This window comes from Protobothrops mucrosquamatus, unplaced genomic scaffold (assembly GCF_001527695.2).
Source record: "Protobothrops mucrosquamatus isolate PMUCROS unplaced genomic scaffold, P.Mucros_1.0 scaffold_138, whole genome shotgun sequence".
Classification (NCBI taxonomy): Eukaryota; Metazoa; Chordata; class Lepidosauria; order Squamata; family Viperidae; genus Protobothrops; species Protobothrops mucrosquamatus.
Window position 1 is genome coordinate 21521 of NW_015386214.1, and position 16773 is coordinate 38293.

Genomic DNA, 16773 nt, shown 5'->3' on the forward strand with positions numbered 1-16773 from the left:
AAGTCCTGTCTCTACAAGGTCTTGGAGGGTCCCTTGAAAGCTGTTCTGAAATGATTATTCAGAGGGCTTAAAACTGTACCCAAAGAAAGCATAGGGCAAAAGGGAAGCAAGTGAAACTGAGGAAAGAATAACATGGGGAAATGATTAAATGGCTCAAATATTTGTTGGTTTGGCCATAAAGGTTTAATTTCTATTAAAACATGCAATATGCATTTTAGAATATTATTGGTGGGGAGGCTGAATTGACTAATATTCTAGGTATAGGGAGTAGGTTGGCAAAAAGTGTCAGGAGAAGGAGGAAAACCTGACCCATCCCCAGTGAAAATCTGCACTTGATATTATTATTTTTTAAATATTCCAGTATGGTTTTTAGTGTTGCATTTCATTAGAAATATCTAGAAATGATCTCCAGCATCTGTTTTTAATACAGGAACAGGTTGGTATGTATATTTGTTCCCAGAGCCTGAGCCAATATTGTGAGCAGCATGAATGTGTAAACCATTAATCTCCCTTCTATTTTTTTTTAAAAAAATTCTCAGTCATCACGAGAAATGCTCTTAATTTATTTTGTTGTTTAATTTTTTTAGTCCTGTGATAACAATAAAAAGCTGCCTCCTTCTTTCTTCATTTGGAATGCACGTCTGGGTCAATCGCTCTTTGTGAATAATCGGGAAGTGACTCAGGATTTCCGCCTCCCTCCTGGGACGTATGTGGTGGTTCCCTCTACTTTGGAACCTCATCAGGAGTCAGAGTTCATCTTGCGAATCTTCTCCAGAAAGCACAGCTTGCGGTAAGAACTCCTTTCTTAGTTTGCAAAGACCATCCTAACACCCAGATTTCCCATTCTAATTCCGCCAGCAAAACCTCTGTGCCTCCCTGTGCAGTTCTGCTCCCCTTTATCTCCTTTTTCACCACATTCATAATTTAGCATGCTATGAAGTACCAGGCACATTGAGGTTGGTAATTAGGTAACCAGTAGATCTTTCGGTGCAGATTTCAGGCCTGTATGAAATACTCTGTATTTTATAGAGATTTGCCATCTGGATGCGGATGCTAAATAAGTAAAAGATTTCCAAGATGAGAAATTGGTTTAAAGTAACAAGGGAACTCACAATCCTTCGAGACACAATCCACTGTGATTATCCAAAGTTTTCTTCACTTCACCAGAAAATTTGGAGGAGGGTGTCAGAACGATTTGTTAATCTACCCCAATCAGGCTTCTGTTACTGCTCATCTGAATCAACTGCATGGGCAACCTAAAAGTCCTCCATCATTTGTGAGTCTTAAAAATCACTCATGCAGCCTGCTATGTGACCTTAGGTTGGTGATGTCTCTCCTTGATTTTTCTCAATTTGTTACTTATGCCATTACTATGATTGTCCAAGGAAAGACAAAAGAGAATCCACAAATTAATTATCTCATGCTCTTGACTCCAGTACTGTCTCCATCAAGATGGTAGAAGAAGCAGCAGCTCTTAAGAATCCTGATCAAGACCTACTCTTGGTGAAATGGAGGGCCAAAATTAAAGTCTCTTTCCACTAAAGATGTTGTTGTATAGGTTTTCTGCATAGAAAGAGAAAAAGAAAACAAATGGCATTTGTCAATGTGTATGTGTTGTCTATGTGTAGTTTAAAAAAGGACTTCTTATAGTGAATTCCACTATAAAAAGTATGCTTTTAGGATATGTATGAAAAGAAGAGGATATATGAAAGTTTCTCTCTGATAGTAATTTCTTGGGAGGTCTTCCATTTCCAGTCAGAAACAGATGGGTGCTATTAATTGTACTGTCTCCAAGCAAGGTCAAATTACAGAGACGCCAAAACTTAGAATATCATGTCCTCCAGATTTGTGGGTTTTGTGAAATAGTTTTTTTAATAATAATTTTTATTAAAGTTTAAACATCTAAAATATACTTCTAAGCAAGATAAAATAACAGCTAGCTTGAAGATCTCAGTCTAGATAAATCAGGATACTCACTTCATTATTCTAACATTCATGGTGGTTTCTTTCTTCTTTTTAAAGTGAATTGGGTGGAGACTCCAGCTGTGTCCTTTCAAAGGTGAGATGTGATTAGGAACCATGCCGTATAGCTACTATTTTGTTTTGCTCTCTTGTTCTTTTCTGCTTAAGTGCTCTCAGAGGCATAACCTGAATGGGGATGAGGCCATCAGTGAGCTAAATTTACAAATGGATTCTGATTGTCAGTCATGACACCTGAATGTCAGAATAAAAATTAGAGAAAAAGTAGGAGTGATTGAGCCGTCCTTGCGGTGTGCTTTTAAAGGGTAGCAGAAAGCAAAAGAAATATAACTCATAGTACTTCATAATGTGGAAATGGCAACGGAAGATCTCTCCTTCATCACTCATGTGCAGTGAATATTTCTTTTGACTTAAACCATAATAGCTGATCAAGAAAGAAAATCTTGAGAACTCACTAGCTAAATGCCACAGGGATTCAAAACACACGCACTGTCTCTTACTAAACTGAGGCTAAGGTAGAATAGATAAATAGACAGCTATTAAGAATAGCATCATTTAATCTCAGTTTTAAAAGAACTGTGAAAGGCTGCTAGCATGCTTTCTGTCCAAGTTTCAAGAGGCCATGAGGCTGTTTAAACCTAGTGATTTTGACCTTGAGGTTTAAGTCAATGTCTCTGTTCATTTGTTCATCTGTTTCAACATTAAAATCTGCCAAAGGGTGGGGAAGCTAAGAGGCTCACCTAAAAAAGAAAATCAGCTGCATTTGTTGCCAAAGTTCAGGAAAGGGGAATTTTAAGAGGCTGAAGATATTGTATGGATCAATGAGGCAATTGCTATCTATGAATTGCAGATGGCAAATAAAGTGATTAAGGTGATGCTAAAGTTTTTTTATGTCCTCTATACAGCACACAGTTTAACAATTTAACAGTTTAGTTGGGAGACACAAATGTGATGATGTTGTATACTTAGATGGCTATCTCATGAGCTTAAACACATTTATGGAGAATCAATAACGTCTCTAGGGCAGGATAGTTTTTGGTTCTTCCAGATTCTGAGGCTTTACATTGTATACATACATAATTAGAACTGGGGAGTCAGTGTCATATAGTGATTAAGATTTTGGACTAGGACCACAAAGACCCAGGTTCAAGCCAACCTTTAGCCATGGAAACTGACTGGTTATATACATATGTTGTATATAGCATGTTTATATGGGTTTTATGCATGTGTACACTTTTGAGACCATGCAACAGAATTTCATTTTTAATGTGTGCCAATGTGCCCACAGTAGAAAATGACAATAAAAGTTATCTTAACTTGGGGCCAACTACTAGCCCAAATTCACACATTGTAGTTGTAGGGAAAAATGGAAGAGGGAGTACTATATATACTGCCTTGAATTCCTGAGAAAAGATTGGCTATAAATCTAATAAATAAGGTGAGATACAGGTTGCTGACAGTAACTTGTAGGGAAAGTCTATTCTTGAATGAAAGTTAATATGCAGGTCCCAAGATAATGTTGCCAGATCCAATCTGGGTCAGTCACTGGGATCAGAGGTTTAGTCTTCTGAGCTTATGGATTCATGTTGGAGCTCATCCTTAGGAAACTTCTCTCTAGCAGAGTGTGTGCTTTGGGCTATTCTGTGTGGTATTTATATGGTACCTGGTTGTATGTGGCTTTTTAGTTGTTGATTGAGGTGTTGATGGCCAGCTATTAAGTCATTGGCTGTTGTTTCCTTGTGCTGCTAAGCCTTTCCTCCTAAGTACTTGATAAGTTGGTGGTAAATCAGCACTCCTGTTTCCCAGGCTTCAATCACTTCCCTGGCTGTTTTTGTATCTGCTTGTCCAACAATCTTAGTTACTGCAAAAATGAATGTATGTCCTTGTTCATTGCAATGTGAGGCTACCAATGAGTTCTGATCTGTTTGCCTGACCGCTCACTTGTCTTCTTGTAATCTGGTGCTTAGCTTTCTCCCCACCTGTCCTATACAGTCACAGGGGCAATCCATGCAGGGGATCCAGTAGAATACATTGGAAGTATCTTTCATCTCCAAGCATTACAATGCATAATTTGTCCTCATATGGTAGCCTCTGGGCAGAGTATGATGCCTATTTGCAGATATTGGAAGTTGCGTTCTACTGCTTCCAAAATGTTTTTGATGTATGGCAGGGTGTGCCATGTAGTTGGTCTTGTACCTTGTTTCATCCTTTCTCTCCCCATTGTGTTGGGCAGACGTTTTATAACAAATGCTTGTGGGTACCCATTCTGCATCTGCTCTCCAGTTGTTTAACTTGTTGGGTACTACAATGGGTTTTATTCTGGCTAGAATAGAACATCTTAAAGTTGCCAAATTGAGAAACACTGAGGTAGAGACTGATTTGGATATTCTTGACATGATGAATGTTCACCCAACAATATTTTCACATGCAACATCAATGTCAAATGTCACGTGCAATATCAGTGTCACAGGCAAGTGTTTTGTCTTTGTTAGATAGGAGCAACTTTTCTACCTTTGGTTTTCTCACAAGTGTATCTGTAGTCACTAAAGCTCCACAATGCTTCTGGCTCAGCTTATTGAATATATTACATATTCTATACCAGTGGTGACGAAGCTATGGCACGGGTGCCAGAGGCAGCACTCGGAGCCCTCTCTGTGGGCACACATGCCATCGCCCCAGCCCCAGCCCCACCTCCACCACAGCCCCCTCCTCATCAGCAGCCCTCCTGGAGGAGAGTCACCCCCGGGTGCAGCCCAGGCAGAGCAGCGCACCCAAACACATGGCAGCTGGGCAGCAGATGATGCTGCGGGGCGCGGGCAGAGGGTGTGGCCATCATGGTGCTGCAGAGCCACCTGGGTGATCTGCGGCGGGCCATGGATGGCCCTGAGAGCGGGCAGGGTGAGGGTGGAGCAGGGCGGGGGTGGGTGGGCATAGTGGGGGCAGACTGGGGGCGGGGCAGTTTTTGGGCACTCGGTCTCTAAAAGGTTCTCCATCACTGTTCTATACTCTATAAATCTCATATTGGTACATCCTGAAAAATTGGACAGATTTTCCCCTTCCATCTTTTTAATTTTTGTTTTATTCTTTATAGGAAATAGTTGATAAACATGAAGATTGCAAAGAATTCTTCTCTAAGTATTTTGATCAAGTGAGTATCCCTTTCTGGTACATCTGAGTACTTTTTCTGAACATGCTTGACCAAAAACAGTTCCTCAGAAAAATTATGGGTTTTCCACTTGGCATTTGTCAGTTGGTGTGTAACTATTAGTTAAAGGAAATATACACTAATTGGGTTCACACAGCAAACTAAACCATAAAATGGTTTGTGTGAGTTTTCTCTGCTATGTGAACTCAGCCCTTATGTTTTACAAACCATGGATTTGTGCTTAGTGTGTTGCATGAAACCAGGCAATTTTGGTGAATCTAACCATGATTAATAAACCATGGCTTAGCCTGCAGTATAAACCACCTCCTTGCTGATAATTAAATTATTGAAGATTCAATCATCAATGTCCAATGGGGAAAAAGTTCTTCTCCAGTGTCAAATATCAGTATCCCTTAACTGCATGATATAATCACTGGGTCCAGAATGTCATAAATGGAACATCCCATCTAGCAGCACATATTGGGCTGTTGAAGATGTCAGGTCCAAACTCCAAGTTGAGTATTGCTTGGTGGACCCGAAATCCAGACAGGCATAGCTAATTCTTGCTGAAAGTACAGCAACAGATAGATCAATGGTCTTGCTTGGTATAAATAGACTAAAAATCTATAGGACCAATGGAGGACAGTAACAGTACAGAAAATCTGAAGCTTTGGTATTTCTGCAGTCCAGACATAGTATATCTAACATAAGACAGTTTGTATATGCTTGAACAGAATAATATTTTTAGTATATCATTGTCTAATAGATGGAGGAAAGATGGGACAAAATTAATTTTAATTAAATTGAAAATGATAAAGCATTATCTTTCATTGCTTTGACATAATTCAAAATGGATTTTTTTTTGAAAACTCAGGTTTCCATTAAAAAAAAAAGATAACAGGGCAATTGTGTATCTTTCCTTCCCCATTAGTAATTTTAGATGTAAAGATGTTAATCACTGGATTTTCTATAATTTTGCCTCCCCTGCTTTAGTATCCTGAAATAAACGTAGTGCAGCTGCAAAGGATCCTAAACAACATGGCAAGTATGTCTAGTATGGGATTCTAAAACTCAGTATTTTATATACATTTTATACACATTTTATGCACATTTTCACACATACCTACATGCCATCTATGAGTGATGCAAGCTGTGCACTTTCCACTCATCCATATTTTAAGTATTTTAACTGCTTTAAGAGCTTTTTAAGTAGGAAAGTAGGCAAAATATTTTAAATCAATAAATATATAGGTTAGTCTCACTGGCTTTTAAAAGAGAATGGGATTTAATTTCCCCTTTATCCTTTATAACACAGGGTCTCATGTTACAGATGTCTAAACTGCAACATTTATATGCTCTTAATAAGACTATTTTTTTAATGCGAGTGAACTCATACTCATGTTGTTATGTCCTGGGCCAGCAGGCACAGGCTGCAGCAATTGGCCCGGGCAGACCATGTGGATGCCTGGGACAAGAAAGGTTGCTCCCAGCCTTTGCAATGATTAGCCAGCAAGGTATTGTGCAGGGGGGCTATAAAGGGGGGCCGCACCATTTTAAAATCTGTTCTGTTGGTGTTGCAATAAAGGAGAACTGTTGGAACTCGTTGCTTCGTCTCAATGCCTCTTTTCCTGAAACAGAACACATGTAGTGCAAGTTTAGTGATTATGTTTTCTTTATGGGAGAAGGGCTGCAAATTAGTGACAGTTCCTGTATGCAAATGCATTCATAGTGTTAGGAAAATCCATTTCCATCTAAACTACAGATCTTCATATAGGTAATCCTTGACTTATGACCACAATTGGCACCAGGATTTTCATTAGTAAGCAATTTCGTCATTAAGTGTGCCAATTTTTTTTTTTTTGCCTTGGTGGTTAAGGAAATCACATGATTTGTTGGAAGTGAATCCGACTTTCCCCATTGACTTTGCTTGTTGAAAGCCAATGGATCCAAATGCATTCTGCTTGCATGGTAATTTATTTAAGTTTACACCCTAGTCTTCCTCAATGAGTTCAAGGTAGCATGCCAAATACTCCCTTCTATTTTTTTTCCCCAAGCAACAAACCTGTGATGTAAACTGGGCAGACTGAAAAGGACAACCCAGTGAATACATTAGTATTTCTGGTGGGATTGGAGGTAGATCTGGGATTTCAAGGCCCTAGTTTAAGACCTTAATCTATCTGTCTCTTCTCTTTCCTTACCTTGTTACATGACTGGCTTGTTGGCTCCTTTTAAATTTATGATAGCACATTAGTTTACCCAACTTTCACAACTTCTCAATGTGTGATCTTCAATATCCAGAATTCCTTAGCCAAGCGTAGCCATTGTAGAGGATTCTGAGAATTGAAGTCTATACACTTGAAAGCTGGCAAGCGTGCAAAATGTTATCTCCTTTCCAAAGACATTTGGGTTTCTGCTGGAGTTTTTATTACAATTGCTTGCCTTCGTTATATTGCAAATGTTTGTGCATTTCATATGTTAGTATTTCATTTCTATTGTATAAAAAATAAGCCTCCCTCAAATCAAGCTTGGCTCTATAAACTATAACAAAAATATCTCCAACATTTCACATTATTTTTGATTAAATAAAAGAAAACATGTTGTATTATTTTAAAGAATAGGTCCCTTCAGCATACCAATGAAAAGACATCTTATTTTCTTTGTTGTTGACAACAGTAAAAAATAATCTGCTAATGAATAATCTATTGTTTCCGCATTTAACACAAACAGCATCCTAGAATACTCCTTATAAATTTAGTGTTAATACCACCAAGTAGGGAACAATTCATAAGATAGTGATCCATATCTTCAATCTGAATTTGTAGACATTTTAGCCAAATCTACTTTCCATGATACTTTAGAATAGCATCATCCATTACAATGGAAAATATCAGCTGAAAATGTAAGTTGTAAATGAAATCATTTGTTTTGGAAGATTGTCCAAGTGTAGTACTTTATTATGAACCTCTTTAAAACAGGACAGGAGTCAAGAGTGCAATACTTAAGGATATCAGGGTACCTACTGGAATCTTCCCCTCCTATTAAAGTAAGATGCTAAAACTTGCAAGATCTCAAAAGCCTACATGATTTGGTAGTATTGCATGAAACTGCATGAGGTTTCATATATGATTATGAAATATTTGTGAAATTCTACTTGAGAATGCCTAAACCTTTCAGCCATGTAATCTTGTCTGTCAGGTCCTCACCAAGATCACATGAGACCCAGAGCCAAACTTTAAAATAAAGAAACATTTTGCAATTTTTGAAGTTTGACTAATTTTAATGGTTTAGAAAGACTTCCAAGAAATTAACTCCTGAATGATGTTTTGCTCATGTGCTACAATTTATTTGATTCCTTCATCACACAAATCTTTAAAAACGTCTGATAAATTGAGGCTGTTTATGTGCTGGTTTAATACAATTAAATACAATCTCTTCTGACATTATTTTGTTGAACTTTAGCAAGCAACAATAAATAATTGCAGTAATAGAAGAGTAGTACATAACAGAACTGTTGGGAGTCCAACGGGAGAAAAAAACACATTGATTTAAAATTTTTAGAATCTCTCTATATCCAGTCCAAAACTTTTACAGATTTCAGAGGACCATCTTTTGTCCAAGAACTAAACCAATTGCTAGTTTTCTATTAGCCGGTTGATATTTTAAATTCTAATTGCATTTGGAAAAAAATTAGGTAATCTAGCTAGCAGTAGCAGTAGGCTGCAAAATGGTTAAAATCTTTTCTCTCTCTCTCCTGTTTTATTTTTTACTGCCAGAAATATGAAGTTTACAAAAACATAGCATTTGGTGAATATAACAGATATATAGGATGGAAAAATCTTGAATGGATAAGAACGAAAACTGTTCAAGAAGTTAATGAGATAAAAGCTTTTGTAGCATCAGTTCAGAGCAAAAGCAGGGATGCAGAAGCAAAACCTTCATCTCCTTAGGACACGCCAGTCTTTTTAGCTTCCCCAAGAGTGAGAGTAGACAGCCATTTCATTGCTCTTGAACATCTTTCCGAAGTAACCCATCAGGCATGGGGAAATCTATAAGGAAACTAACCAGGCTGTGCGGCTCATCTTTTATTCTTCATAGGCAATCAATTTTAAAGCTTTCATTTCCAAACTTTACAGTGCATGATTCATATTTAATAAACAGGGCAATAATGAGATTAAAACATCATTGGTTTCTGTAGAGAAGGGATCAGTGAGTTATGAGCTTGGCGCCTGCTCGGTAAAAGTCTGCAGGCAATCTATAATCATGATTTGCAACAAGATTAGATGCTCTTTCTGTTTCATTTCTTGTCATTCGTGTATCACTAGGACAGCTTGGGTCTAGCTTTTAACTTGCCTATTTATTCTGTCTGAGAGAGGCAGAAAGAAAGAGGGCAGGAGGGAGAAAGAACGCACAACTGTCAAGATTTATCCATGTTCCTGTTCTATTTCAGCTGGTATAGTTAGACAAGGGACAAATCAAGCAGAAAAGAAAGAGACTAGTGACTTCTCCCAAGGTCATTTAGACATCCTGCTAAGCACACTTCTTTGGAACTAGAAATTAACAGCAGTAACATTTTACCAAGATGCCAAAATGAAAAAGCCCAAGATGAAAAAGCCATTATCATTATTATTATTTTGGCAATTGATCTAAAACCGTGTCCAAGCTGGAACCCTTAGGATAAATTGAATGAATTAAAGAGAATTAAACATACCAATGAAGGCTTGTTCATTCAGTAGATAATTATATTTAGGATAGCTTTACAGGTCTCAAGTAGCCTTCTGTTGACAAATAGCTGCTGCAGGAGCCAGAGCATCAGAAAGTTATTGCATCTATGGTAGAAAGATTTGGTATGATCCACAGTGGATGAATGATTGGTGAAGATGATGGAATTTAGATGGTGGAATTGATTTCTTTTATTAAACAGAAGACAATAGCTACATTTTTTGCTGACTAGAAATCCCTTGTGGATTCTTTGCATGAAATAGAAAAAAAAATGAGCTTATGATTGTGGTTTTTATGATTAGACAGGAGAGATTATAGAAAGCAGAGAGTTATGTTGAAACCATAAAGTAAAAGGTAAATTTATAAATGTACTTGCAACTGATAGAAAGATCAGAAGCGACTTCTTTGTGTCTTTTTTCTTTCTCTTCTACTTTTCTCTTACTTTTCCTCCTTTCTTGCATTTTTAGCTTTGTCTTTGATTTATTTCTTTTTGTTTTCTTCTTCTTGCTTCTTCTTACTTTATATTAGTTTTTCTTAAATTATTTAAAAATATGTTTGTGTGTGTGTGTGTGTGTGTGTGAGAGAGAGAGAGAGAGAGAGAGAGAATCTCTGTGTGACTTTCTTTATAATCTATTTGAGAGGCCTCTCAGAAGTAATTGCTGGACCATTGTGAAGAACAGGATAGTTTATCTTTTAGTTTTATATGTGAACTTGGGAAATTATGGTTTATTCACAAATCAGGGTTAAATAACCCAGGTTAGTATTATGTAGCAGCTCATTCACTTTTTATGTTCACACTGAAGATACATGGGCTCAGGTCAGTGGTGAGATTCAAATATGTGAGCAACCGATTCTCTGTGTGGATGCCGCTTCCGGAAGTCCATTCTGGGCCTCGGCAACAAAAAATTAGCTACCGGTTCTGCCGAAGTGGTGCGAACTGGCTGAATCCCACCACTGGCTCAGGCCCCTACTCTTCTATGGAGAATATGGTTGTATTGTGGTTATACATTTTCATTTCTTTCTTTTTTCCCTCTAGATCATCAAAATTATGGGATGAGATTTAGCCTTGATGCCTGCCGTAGTATCTTGGCCCTCTTGGATGTATCCTCCTTTTGGTTCTTAGCCATGTCACATATTTTGCTAGCTTGACTGAAGAATGCAACTCTTGCCCTTTTCTGTAATAATTACTTAATATCTATTTGTATGTTTACAGTTCTTCTGAACTCAAAGGGAAAAAAGACAAAAAGAGAGAGAGGAACATATGCTTTCATGTATTATGAGTGTATGGTTTCCTACATGCTGTCCCCGACTCTCATTACTGTTTTGTGCTACTCTCACTTATCTCTCTGTTTCATATTCACATGTCCTTCCCTTAAGTATTACACTGAAGATTGAGATCCTTGCAAACAGCTCAAGTCCAATAGTCTCGCCATGAGGGCTGCATAATAATATCAGGACAGTGAGAAAGAATGGAAGGAATAAATATCTTCCAGTGGGTCTGAATCTCTTTGCATGTAAAACAGGCCAGAGTGCTTGGCTTAAGCCTTAGGAAGAACTGCAGGATTTAGATGCATCTATATCAACAGTCCAACCTTATAAATTATTCATTTGAGCTAACAGGGGTTTATTTTTCCTCCTGTGACTACTCAGCCTGACATCTGGCTTTGCAATCTTGGAAATTAATGGTGAAGAGACTCTTTTAGGGATTGGTACAATGTTCCTTGGGGCATAATTCAAAGACCTTCGAAATCAAGACCTAGTTTTGACTTTGAGTATGCTAGACACAAGGTATGCTTTACTGAAACAAATTCCTATCCTGCTTTTTGCCAAGCTAACTTGGTTTCCAGCTTTGCTATCTCTTCCTAGTCCCAACCTTCTCTGTCATATTGTACACCTTAATAGCATAATTCAGCTCAACAGTACTGGAACCTTGAGCATTCAAGAATTCAGATTTCTCAGGAAGAAGCTGCTTCTATACCAGGTAAACAACAAAGTGTGTGTGTGTGTGTGTGTGTGTGTGTGTGTGTGTGTGTGTGTGTGTGTGTGTGAGAGAGAGAGAGAGAGAGAGAGAGAGAGAGAGAGAGAGAGAGAGAGAGAGCAGTAAATCACCAATAAATCACTGGGGAGGGGAAAGAGGAAACTTTATGGTTTTTCCAGGTTTGCTCCCATTTTTGCTTTAGGCAGTATCAGTGCTGGAGCTGAGAGTGAATCACTATGCACAACTACTTCTATAACCTGTCAGCTCCAATGTAGATGGTAGATGGTAAGGAGAAAAACAGCTTCAAACTGGGGCAGGTTCTACTGTCATTCCAAGCCTATTATATAGTATTTAGGCTTATATACTGCCTCATAGTGCTTTACATCACTTTCTGGGTAGTTTACAATGTATTTGTATATTGCCCCCAACTATCTGGGTCCTCATTTTACCAACCATGGAAGGATGGAAGGCTGAGTCAACTTTGAGACCCATCAGGATCAAACTCCAGGCTGTGGGCAGAGTTTGCATGCAATTCTGCACTTTAACCACTATGCCACTAGGGCTCCTGTTGCAATCTCATAATTTGACTAATATAATGGCATTTAATTGAGGGTGACAAAAACCATGAGCAATATATATTCCATTCTTATAAACATTCCAAGATTTCCTGACCTCACCACTGAGTTATATGATTAACTGGAGTCTCTCTCTGCATGTGTGATCCTGGAAAAGGATTTCTAAGAATCTATGCAGAATCTGGGATTCAACTATTGCTGATATGTATCTTTTTTTGTTTTGTTTTTATTTTTGGAGTTCCTGGATGACTTGTTTTTCTAATAAAACAATGTAACATGCATCTGTTGGATTTCTCATCAGCTACCAATGCCCCAGCAAACTTTTTAAAAAGTGGTAACAGCTGTTTGAGAAAGGAACAGCTGCTTCCAAGATAAAACATTTAAAGCATTTTTTTTGAAATGGAAAGAAAAGGGAGCCAAATGGTAGCCACCAAGATCAGGTTTAGCTTCTCTTGAAACATTTTGTAAAATAGTTTCACCCACCATATGCCAAAACACCAGCAACATTGCTAATTCGCAACAAATGAAGACAAAAAACTGGCAATTTCCCCTACAGTTAAGGCATCAAATTCACTGGCAAGAAAAGCCACCATATGTACCTGCATACATGCAGATGTGCATTATGTTGTGCCTAACTTAGCCAATGATCGCCCCATTTGCTTAATTTAAGGAAAATGGGGAAAATATAGGCTAAAATACCTTTCTTTAATTATTGCCAGTTGTAGAGATTTAGCACACTAATGTTCCAATCTCTACTCCCTTGTGAATTGTGCCTTTTGGGGAACATCTGAAAGTTTCGCTATTTTGGAAAAAAAAGTACAGCAAACCTAACCACGTTTTACACAGAACAGGGTGTTTTAGAAAACACCGACATCCTTAGCTGAAGAAGCATTTTAGTTTTTCTTAAAATTTTATATCTGATGAAACATTCCTGTCTTATATTACTCTAAGAGTTCTGCTATTTCTCAGTCTCTCTTTAGCTAAAGTTGGATCATAGCAATTTTCTTGGGTCATTGAAGAAAAAGAAGACATTAATGGAAGGCTGGACTAGCAGAGAAACTAGCTGCTTAGCGTGATTTCATATTACTAATTTTTCTCTTTCTCCTGAAACTCTCATGGCAGGAAGTTTTCCAGAGAAACGATACCCATCAATTAGGAACCTTGGATCAGTTACAATTGCGTGTTGCTATGCAAGAAACAGGTAAACAGAAATTAAGGTAGCAATAAGGTGGTTTTGGATTTAGATGTCATGGTTTATCTTTGATCCCCTAGTCAGATATAAAGTAGCAAATGCCTGAGTCCTTTAGTTTTTCCACAAAAATATCCTATAGCTGCCAAACCTTATAAATGAGTGAATGGTATAAATGGTAGTGACTGTAACTCATTCACATAAGCTTTGAAAGCAAAAACCCTGGCTTCAGTCTTGGAATTAGCATTTAAAAAGCTCTCAGGTGACAGAGATGAGGGACAATGCTGTCAGAAAGAACTTTGTCCCTTAAATCCACCCCATTTCTGAAAAGAGAACCAAATTTCCATCCCTCATCCACCAGTAAAATTGAGAGCAATATTTTTTGCTTTAGACATCTATGAAGCTTAAAGTATTCTTTTCTATTTAATCTGCTCAACCATCCCTTTTCAAGAATGCCTTTTTGTGTTTTGGGATGCATGTCTTTCTTTGCTGCTCCTGTATCATACCTGACACCTGGAATTAACCTCCATCTAAAGCATATAAAGCATATATATACATCTAAAGCATATATATACACATATACATATACACACATATACATATATACACATATATACAGACACACACACATATACAGACAGACACATAATACATACGCACACACTCAGATACTTGCTATATATACAACACCTCCTTTCGTCTTTTAATCTATCCTCAGTATATTGTATGCAATCAATGTTAACTCAGTTTTGTTTTCTTTTTGGACTAAGGCCAAATAAATATATGAAAATCAGACTGAAACTTCTCTTGTATTGTCATGCCATCAGCCATATCCCCTCCAGCATTGGGATGCCAAAGCAATAAAGTATGATTCATAGTTCTTAAAAAATGACCTGGCCTATATAGTGGCACCCTATGTATGACTATTATGACATTGTATTCACTTACATTCTGGCCCTGGTCCCAGCCATGAAGCCCTGGTCCCAGCCATGTCTTTCATCCCAACCTATCAGCTTAGGCAGTTTTAAGGATGACCTCTGTTGAGAAATACTGAACCATCTCAAGATTCTAACCTTTTTTTTTTGGGTAGTATTTTATTAATTTTCTAATTTTACATTTAAGTATTTAAAAAGCAACGTGGTGGCTGGGTTAATCGATAATTTAATAGCATACAAAAATCTTTAGTACAAATCTCAAGGTACCACATCAAATATTTCCTCTCTTTTTCCCTTAATATCTACTGTCTCATATTTGAACTAATACAGTTCTTATTATATCAATTGAGTAAAAATAGCATTATTACATTTATCAATAAATTTTAGCTTATACATATCCTAGCTGCTTTTACATTCAATCTTTATAGACAATCAATGTCCTGTTATTAGTTTTTCCCAATTTTTAGTTTCCCATCAATATTTAAATTTAACATTTAATATTTATAATTTCCAAGTTTTAGGTAACCAAAGTTTCCTTTATCTCAATTCATAACAAAGTCTAATATTCAAGATACACATCTTTTCTATTCAAGTATATTCTATTTCCCATCATCTTGCATCATCTAGTTAATAATACAATATAACATCCTTATTTTCAACTAATTTCCAAATGTCTTAAATTTAATGACCAAAATTTTCCTTATTTCAACATCAAATACTTCCTCTCTTTTTCACTTAATATCTACTATCTCATATTTAAGCGAATACAGTTCTTATTATATCAACTAAGTAAAAACATGCTTATTACATTTATCAATAAATTTTTAGCTTATACATATGTATATCTTAATTACTTTTACATTCAATCTTTATAGACAATCAATATCCTATTTATTGTTTTCCCCAATTTTTAATTTCCCATCAATATTCAAATTTAACTTTTAATATTTATACTTCCAAATTTTAAGTGACCAACGTTTTCTTTATCTCACTTCATAACAAAATCTAGTATTCCAAATACACATCTTGTCTATTTGAGTATATTCTATTTTAATTAGTAATATAAAATCCTCTCGAATAAATCAAAACCCCAATTTTCTTCAGCCTTATTCTAGCTTTCTTCCTTTGCCAGCTCACCTTCCATGTCAGTGCTTTTAAGTTATCAAATAAATCTCCCTCTGTTGTTATATATATTATTTGAAATAAGAGAGACCATCCAGTCACCATTTTTTGGGAAGGGCTAACGAATCGTCTCTCTATTATTCCAAATCACCATAGTTGTCCTGATATCTATCTGCGCATGCCCAAGATGGCGGATCGACTACGGCTCGCTCTGTAGCATACGGACCCGGCAAGTGGGAATGGGGGCGTTTGGGGGGTGCCTCGGGGGGCCTGCGGCGATGGGTGGGTGGGTGATCCCCCGCTCGGACTCGTTTTAGCCCGCCCGGCCCATTTCTGGCCCGCCCTCGACCCGTTTCGGCTCGTCTTCAGCCTGGGCCCGTCTTCAGCTTGGGCCCGGCTTGGGCGATTGTAGCTGGGAGGACTCGGACGGCCTGGAAGAACTCTGGCGACTTGGTGGCCTGGCTTCGGTCCTGTTATTCGGCTCCCGGCGTCGGCCGGTTAGGTGGCCTGGCGTTCGGCCCGTCTTCCATCCGTTCGGCCCGTTTTCAGTCTGGGCTCGGCTTGTTCGACCGCGGCTGGGAGGACCCGGCCGCAGCGGGGAGGACTCGGGCGGCTTGGAAGGACTCGGGCGGCCGGGAAGAACTCTGGCCGGGAAGAACTCTGGCGGCCTGGTGGTGGAGGCCTGGCTTTGGCCTCGTTATTCGGCTCCCCGGCCCGGGCGCTGGCCTGCTTCGGTTGGTCAGGCGGCCTGGCGTTCGGCCCGTTTCCGACCCGATTTTGCGGTTTGGAAGGACCCGGGCGGCCTGGAAGAACTTTGGCGGCCTGGCGGCCTGGCGGTGGAGGCCTGGCTTCGGCCCCGCTATTTGGCTCCTTGGCCCTGGCACTAGCCTGCTCCGGTTGGTCAGGCGGCCTGGCGTTGGTTGGGCGGCCAGACGTTCGGCCCGTTTTCGGCCCGATCCTACTTTCCAGTTACCCGGCTTCCCAGCCCGGGCGTTGGCCCTGTTCCAGTCGAGCGGCCTGGCGGCGGAGGCTTCAGTTCCGGCCCTGCTCTCCCCCGGCCCTGTCTTTTCAGCGGAGGGCCTGGTATGGCCCGGAGGACCCCGACGTCGGCCTTGTCTTCGGCCGTTGGA

The 16773-nt window shown here is 38.8% G+C and overlaps 1 protein-coding gene across 1 annotated transcript in view; it reads left to right on the top strand.

Annotated features, from left to right (window-relative positions):
* Positions 1-12078, top strand: part of CAPN14 (calpain 14) — a 32058-nt gene extending 19980 nt beyond the window's left edge. Inside the window, exons 11-17 of the mRNA XM_015818515.1 lie at positions 588-790; positions 2023-2059; positions 5072-5128; positions 6119-6170; positions 10881-10945; positions 11757-11825; positions 12025-12078. Of these exons, the coding sequence (XP_015674001.1) occupies positions 588-790; positions 2023-2059; positions 5072-5128; positions 6119-6170; positions 10881-10945; positions 11757-11825; positions 12025-12078 (537 nt within the window). The remainder of the gene's footprint in view (positions 1-587; positions 791-2022; positions 2060-5071; positions 5129-6118; positions 6171-10880; positions 10946-11756; positions 11826-12024) is intronic.
* The last annotated feature ends 4695 nt before the right edge of the window (positions 12079-16773 follow it).